The 6,972-nt window shown below is 54.0% G+C and overlaps 1 protein-coding gene across 1 annotated transcript in view; it reads right to left on the bottom strand.

Annotated features, from left to right (window-relative positions):
- tweek (transmembrane protein KIAA1109 homolog tweek) overlaps positions 1-6,972 on the bottom strand; it is a 23,213-nt gene that overhangs the window by 2,519 nt on the left and 13,722 nt on the right. Inside the window, exons 23-50 of the mRNA XM_013323267.1 lie at positions 6,799-6,960; positions 6,586-6,708; positions 6,337-6,486; positions 6,154-6,253; positions 5,832-6,076; positions 5,656-5,760; positions 5,473-5,580; positions 5,241-5,397; positions 5,050-5,166; positions 4,878-4,963; positions 4,588-4,811; positions 4,283-4,504; positions 3,983-4,140; positions 3,758-3,899; positions 3,473-3,640; positions 3,194-3,386; positions 2,898-3,114; positions 2,584-2,791; positions 2,219-2,478; positions 1,929-2,142; positions 1,768-1,847; positions 1,531-1,663; positions 1,297-1,454; positions 990-1,182; positions 679-878; positions 446-586; positions 193-351; positions 6-80 (exon numbers count right to left, since the gene is read on the bottom strand). Of these exons, the coding sequence (XP_013178721.1) occupies positions 6-80; positions 193-351; positions 446-586; positions 679-878; positions 990-1,182; positions 1,297-1,454; positions 1,531-1,663; positions 1,768-1,847; positions 1,929-2,142; positions 2,219-2,478; positions 2,584-2,791; positions 2,898-3,114; positions 3,194-3,386; positions 3,473-3,640; positions 3,758-3,899; positions 3,983-4,140; positions 4,283-4,504; positions 4,588-4,811; positions 4,878-4,963; positions 5,050-5,166; positions 5,241-5,397; positions 5,473-5,580; positions 5,656-5,760; positions 5,832-6,076; positions 6,154-6,253; positions 6,337-6,486; positions 6,586-6,708; positions 6,799-6,960 (4,498 nt within the window). The remainder of the gene's footprint in view (positions 1-5; positions 81-192; positions 352-445; positions 587-678; positions 879-989; positions 1,183-1,296; positions 1,455-1,530; positions 1,664-1,767; positions 1,848-1,928; positions 2,143-2,218; positions 2,479-2,583; positions 2,792-2,897; positions 3,115-3,193; positions 3,387-3,472; positions 3,641-3,757; positions 3,900-3,982; positions 4,141-4,282; positions 4,505-4,587; positions 4,812-4,877; positions 4,964-5,049; positions 5,167-5,240; positions 5,398-5,472; positions 5,581-5,655; positions 5,761-5,831; positions 6,077-6,153; positions 6,254-6,336; positions 6,487-6,585; positions 6,709-6,798; positions 6,961-6,972) is intronic.

Raw genomic sequence — 6,972 nt, 5'->3', positions numbered from 1 at the left:
CGCGCCGCCCGCACCCGCCGCACCCCCCGCACCCCCCAGGCTCGCAGTCAAGCTCTGCACCGCCTGCACCTCCAGCTCGCCTGACGGAAGTTTTAAAATATACAATTTTGATTCTTGCAACAGAACACTTTTTTTTAACGAAATGAAGAAAAAAATGTTTCGCTCAAAATAAAATGGTAAATCGCCGGGTACCTTGCTCGTTCTCGAGCTGCTGGGCCTCTGTGGCGAAGCTGATGCAGGGGTCCTTGAGGCTGAAGAGGGCCCAGGACTTGGCTTTCATGCTGGTGCCGTGGAAACAGCCCAGGGAGATGTTGGTACCGTGCAGCTCCATCGTACCGCCCAGCACAGTACCTGACCATGAACAAGTATAATTTCAAATAATAGTTTATTTATTAGTGACGTGAGATGCAGTGGTAGAGGAGTGGAGAGGGGAGGGAGGTCGTACCGTTGGCGGGCAGGGGCGCGGGCAGCGTGGACAGCTGCATGCCGGACACGAGGCGCAGCACCTTCTGCCAGTGCCGGTGGTGCCGCAGCTCCTGCTGGTGCTGCTGTTGCTGCTGATCACTCTGCACTGGATTCACATTCGCTGCAAGAAAACATAATTTACAAACTCACTTTATACTTCCACGAAAATATAGTTAGTTTTTGTGGTCTGTTAATTGAGAAATGATTTCTTACGTTCTCTATTCTTATCTCTCCTGGCCGTCGCATAGTTGGGATGCAGAGAGCTGAACACGCGCTTGCTGGACTTGAACTGCTGCGTGAAGAACTCCTCGAGCTTGAGCTGCATCTTGAGGAGGTCCGGCGTCGTGCTGCGACTCATCAGAATCTGTAGCTGGTGCCAGCTCAGCGTGCCGTGGATCAGGATAATGGCGGGCCTGCAAACGGAACCTTATGTTTTGTGATGCAAAAAACAATTTCAATAGTTGTTTATAACCAAAAGAAGTTTTATAGTTCTACTTGACAGTAGAGTGATTACACGCGCTGACCTGGGTAGTGGGCGTGGCCGCGGCGTGCGCGGGCGCGTGCGCGCGAGCCACTCATCGCGCAGGGCGGCGCGCAGGCGGGAGACGCGCGCGAGCAGCGCAGCCGTGCCCATGTACTCCAGCCTCAACTCGAGCGCGGCCAGCTGCACACCCAGCACGTGCCCCGGGTTGCAACCCGGCTCCTCCTCTATGTGTACTGCAACAGACACTTCATTACATACACGCAACGACATGTTGTTCATGAATAAATTTTCAATCTATCGAAGATCCAAGAATTCTAAAAAAAACAACTATTGGCAGTTAAACTTACAGTGTGCGCGCAGTGCGGAGAGCGAGATGGCGCCACCGACGATGCCGGCGCGCGCGTCCAGTGCGGAGGCGCCGAGCTCGACGCGCACCACCATGTGCCGCCGGTGCGTGCTGCCGATGCTCAGCCGACCCGACGCGCCCAGAGACCGGCTCTGCCAGCTGCAACACGAACATAATATCACTTCTGATACCTACGACTAGGTCATCCGCAGTGTGTGCATGTTGTTAAACCGACCTCACGTTGCCCATGACGTTGCCCATGTTCATGTGCACGTTCAGCCGCGTGAAGTTCACCGCGAACAGCACCAGCGTCTCCCACGCCGCACTCCCGCCGCCCCCGCCCCCGGCCCCGCCCTCTCCTGCGCTCTCTACAATCAAACTCATTAAACATTTTATCTATTTTTGTACATTAATATTAAACAACGTGGCTTGTTAAAATAATGTAAATTGGAATAAGGATAAAGAGGTCAACCTTTAACTTTTGGTGTATCAACAGTCTTAGTTTTCTCTCTCTGCGGCAGCACGGGCGACACGGGAGCATTGCTGCTCGTCCTGCAGTACAAGTATGTATTTAATTAGTCCCTGAAGCGACATGAAATCTTTAGAATCAACATTTCAAAAGTGTGCACTAACCCGGGCTGCGCGTGCGCATGTCTGTCGTGCCTGTCATGTCTGTCGTGTCTGTCGTGTCGGTCGTGCCTGTCGTGTCTGTCGTGGTGCACGCTGACGTCGCCGAGGAACATGCGGCGCACGATGCTGCGCCGGTACCACGCCTTGGGGAACGCGAGGATCTCTCCCAGACGCCGCATGTCGTACTTGAACCACGCCGACCCCACGTCCACGATAGCTGTCAACATACACCGGTTACTCTCTTCTTTTAGTCGCCATCTTTGTCTAAATAGAGAAAACAAATCTGTACTCACTGGAGAACCTAACGGTGGCCTTGGAGTGGTCCTGGTCGGCATGGAAGTCGAGTTTGCGCGAGCGCGACAGGTGGAACTTGACGAACTCCACGTTGACGCTGAGCGAGTCTTTGCGCTCCGAGTCGGCGAGCGGCGACCACTGCGCCTCTTTTAGGCTGGATTTCTTGCCGCCGTACGGGTGGAAGATGTACACAGAGAAATCGGCCAGGCATCCCGTCACGCTCAGCCCTCCCATCGCTACAGCGGGCTCCGCCATTTCCCTGCGATAAATTCATATAACTATAGAGATCGCCAGAGTACTGTGGCAGAGGTAATTGTATGTATGTCACCATAGACAGTAAGTGAAAGAGTCCTGGTGTACTCACTCGTCGCTAGCGCGCTTGGAGCTGAAGACGATGCGCAGGCTGGGCAGCTGCAGCAGGCACTCGACGCGGGAGGCGGGCAGGCAGCTGAAGCGGAAGGCGGAAGGCCGCGTGTGGAAGTGCACGATCACGTCTACGGGGAACGAGGCGTACACGTACTGCCCGTACGACGCGCCGCCGCTCGACCGCGACCGCGATGCACTCTCCGCCTCTGTCACCATATCACCACCGTGTATTAATAACCTTTTAAATTTCTTTTCTACAGAACCACATTGTTAACATAAAATGACTACCGAAATGTTAATCATATAACAAACCTGGTGTGGGTGTGGCTGAGAAGGAAGCCTTGGTGGGTATAGGCTCGAGCGTCTGCTCCAAGAACTCCAGTATGTGCGGACTGATGATGGTCTCCTCGGGAATGCTCTGCAGCGTGATCCAGGCGAAGAGCGCGGCCTTCTTGGTGGCCAGCTTGCGCGCCGCCGCGCCCAGCGGCAGCGACACGTCCTCCGGTAGGGTTTTAGATTCGTAATGCACCTGAATGAAGTTTATAATAATACAATAACATACCAAAAAGTAAGTTAGTGCGAACGTGAATCGGTCCGGTTCAGTTTACCTTGAGCTGCAGTCCGGGCACGCGGAAGACAGTGAGGTCAGGTGCGGGCGGCAGACGCGGCTTGCGGCGCGTGCCCGGCGAGCTGGCCTCGCTGCCGCCCGCACCCGCGCCCGCACCGGACCCGCCGCCCGCCGCCCCCCCGCCCGACAGACCGCCCGACGCAGACCGGCCCACACGACCACGAGACCCCCCACTGCACCCACACAATACAACTATTACTTTGGTATACAGATCATTTATTCGAATGCGTATGATGTGCACGTGTGCGTGAGACATTACATCTTGATGTCGTCGTCGCGCGCGGGCTCCTTGGTGTGCAGCACGCACTTGCCGCTGTTGATGTGCACCTTCACGTCCAGCTCCAGGTCGATGTTGGGCTCCGCGGTCTTCGTCTTAACGCCGCTCTTGCCCTCCTTGCCCTCTTGACCTTGATTCTCGGACAACGATCTGTTTGAATGTTAGAAAAGTTGTTAAAGTACAATGCTTGAAGATGGATGTCGTTGAATTGTCGGAAAAAAATAATGTTATATTCTTTTCATAGAGCAAATAAAATTTATACCATACCCTGGATCGTTTCTGCGACGCGGATGTGGCGTATCGCGACGCTCGGGCCAGGGTGCGGGCAGCGAACTCTGTCGTTGCACGGGGGGTATGCCGCTGCCCGACGTGCGCGTGCGCGTGCGCAGTGACCACGTGCGAGACGGACCTGATACGTTGTACATAAAATTTAGTAAGATATGAGAGTATTGTTGTAGATAAGGATTGAGAGGTGTCGGAAGTGGCGCCGACCTGGAAGCGGCTCGCTGTCCATGGAGCTCCAGCTGCCGGCCTCCATGATGTCGGCCAGTCGGCTGTCCTCGTCCGCCAGCAGAAGCGTTTCCCCGGAGCCCCCCGAGCCGCCGGACCCGCCCGCAGCGCTCGCAGACGCCAGGTGAGCCTCCAGGATTCTGGACCAACATCAAACATAACATAGAGATACGTATGCAATAGTATAATGGTTTAACAACTGATTATTGTAATTTTCTTAACATGAAAACATATTTACACAAGTGTGTTATAAATTAATAATTTATAAAAATCCACACTGACCCTTCGGCATCGCGTAAGGGCGAGGGCGGCGAGAGCGGCGAGGGTGGTGAGGGCGGCGAAGGCGGGGACAATGTAGAGGGCGGGCTGAGCGTGGAGGGCGGCGCGGGAGGGGGCGGGGCCGCCGACACGAACGACTGGCTGCGGTTGGAGCCCAGGCCCAGCTTGCCCTTCGTAATGGAGCTGGCGCGCACGCTCTGACGCCGCAACTTCTGGATCATGTCCCTGCAGAGATGCGATGCAAGTTTAATCATAAGTTCGATCTGAGGCTGCATAGTGTAGTGTGGAACACGGTGCAGTGTGCTGACCTCCTAAAATCCTTGAAGACGAGTGCCTCGAGGTCGTGCAGACGGCGCAGCTCGTGGTCGACGGTGGCGCGGCTGGCGCCGAGCGCGCGCAGGTCGTGTATGATGCGCGCCTGCTCGCTCATCTCCTGCTCGATCAGCTTGGACCGCTTCTTGGCGTCCAGGCTCGCGTCGAACACGAATGCGGGCAGGTGGTCCGCGTACTTGCGCCGGTACACAATGCTCTCCTTAAACACAAACTTGCATTTACATACAGAACTTCGTGTTTACACAAATATTGTTGTTTTACATACCTGAGAACCTTTGCTGTTATCGGCCTCGTCATCTAAATCACTCTCATAAGGATCCATTTTCGGGAACGGGTCTTCCTCTTCGAATCCTTTAACAAATATAATGAGAAGATAAGAATACGAATTATACAATTTGGTATAGATGTCGAATACAAAATGAGATGTGATAGTGTACCGGTGAGCATGGTGAGCGTATGCCCGAGCGCGGAGAGCTGCTTGCCCACGCTCACGTCCAGGTGGATGTCCACGCCCTCCATCTGCCACGACACGTTCAGGAACCACTTCGCGTTCTCTGCAAACCGTAACAATACGTAATGTAACGTTATGCGTAACACAAAATATTTGCGAAGCTATCGAGCTTATTACCGTTGTGCTTGGCTGCGGTGGTGCGGCTGCAGACCTCGTAGGTGCCCTCGGAGACGCAGCACACGTTGGTGGTGGCCTCCGCCGGCTCCGGCTTCCAGTCGTCCAGTGAAGCCTCGAAGTCCTCCGCGAACCGCAGGCAAAGACCCACGAACCGACCCTACACCATATTGAGAAAAGTGAAGAAAAATATTTTATATAATTAAGTGATAATTATTTGGTGTTTCCTGTTTACCTTGCTGACGAGTGATCCCGAGCTGCAGGCGGAGATGCTAGTGCTCTCCAAGGTGACGACGACAGCGCCGCGGCTGTCCTGCTCGCACGCGCCCCGCCCCCACGTCGCCTGGACACATATTATTACATCAGTTACAAAGCTGCTGCAGGGCTAGTAACAGAGTGAGAAAGAACGTATACTGACGAGTGGTGGCTGGTTGAGAGGCAGGCAGATGCCAATGTCGTCGACGTTGAGCTGCAGGAACAGCGTGCTGAGGTGCGGCGTCGTGATCTGTGACGTCAGCTGAACCTGTCATATACAAAACAATAAAAATCAATAAAAACCTTCCAAAATTTACATTATTACTATTAGTAATTTACCTTCTCGAAGACCTGCTGGGTGGCGGTGAGCACCTCCTTGTTGAGGTTGAGGCGCTTCTCATTCCAGTACTCGTAGGCGTTCTTGTAGTTGAGCCAGACGAGGATGGCCTTGTCTACGGCGACGGGCTGCACGTACACGAGCGGCCGCTTCAGCGTGATCAGCACCACCTCCTTCTCCTCCCCGAGCTCCCCCCCGCGCTCCTCCTCCTGTCCGCTCAGCTCCTCTTGGAACGCATTGCGCATTGCTGTCGAACACGACTATACTTGTAGGTCCTGGTCCTTGCATACTTGTTGCTTGTTTCAAAATTATATTTATGCTTACATATTCTAGTGTTGAAGAATGCATACTGTTGGAACTCGGGCTCTGCCTCCTCGAACATCGCGTTGCGGATCAGCTGGCCCAGGCTCAGGTTCACGTCCACCTAAATAAAATAAATATACATAGTACAAAACTATTCTTATCTAATTTTTTGCTTATTAAGTGGGCAGGGTCAGTGGGCGGTACCTGCGCGCGCGCAAACAGCCGGAGGTCGTGCGGCGCGGCGGCGGCGGGCGCGGGCACGTTCTGCACGCGGTTGGACAGCTCGAACTCCACGGCGCCCGTCTCCAGCCGCACCGCCGAGCTGCTGGGCGTCGTCGCCGTCAGTTGAATACGCTGCCAGAACACAGATGCTTACAACTTTTGCCTATCACAAATATTATGAAAAGATCACCTTCTGTTAAATGCAAAATTAATTAATAACACAAAAATAACCTTGATTCTTATGATAAGGGAGAACAGTATCCTGCTAAGCGCGGAGGACGAGGCTTCCTCCTCGTTCCATAGCGGCACAGGCTTTTCTCCGCCGTATACTTTCTGTACTACTTCGTTCACTTCCTGGAATCAGTACAGTATAGTAAATTACCGAGATACAACCACGATTTTTGGGAATACCATCGTTAGCTAGTCTTTTTGACAAAAACTCACCTTCATAAAGACTTTCTGCACAAAGACGAGGTGGTTGAGAAGATCTGTGGAGAGCGTATGCTCGAAGAGGCCGATGTCAGCGGTGGCAGCGAGGTAGCGGCCCGCGCGCAGCACCACGCCCTCGTCACCCGCCCCGCCCTCCTCACTGCCCGCCCCGCCCTCCTCCGCACCGCG

Source organism: Papilio xuthus, unplaced genomic scaffold (genome assembly GCF_000836235.2).
Source record: "Papilio xuthus unplaced genomic scaffold, Pxut_1.1 DF825752.1, whole genome shotgun sequence".
NCBI lineage: Eukaryota > Metazoa > Arthropoda > Insecta > Lepidoptera > Papilionidae > Papilio > Papilio xuthus.
Note: the sequence above shows the minus strand (reverse complement) of the source record. Positions and strands in the feature narration are given on the sequence as shown.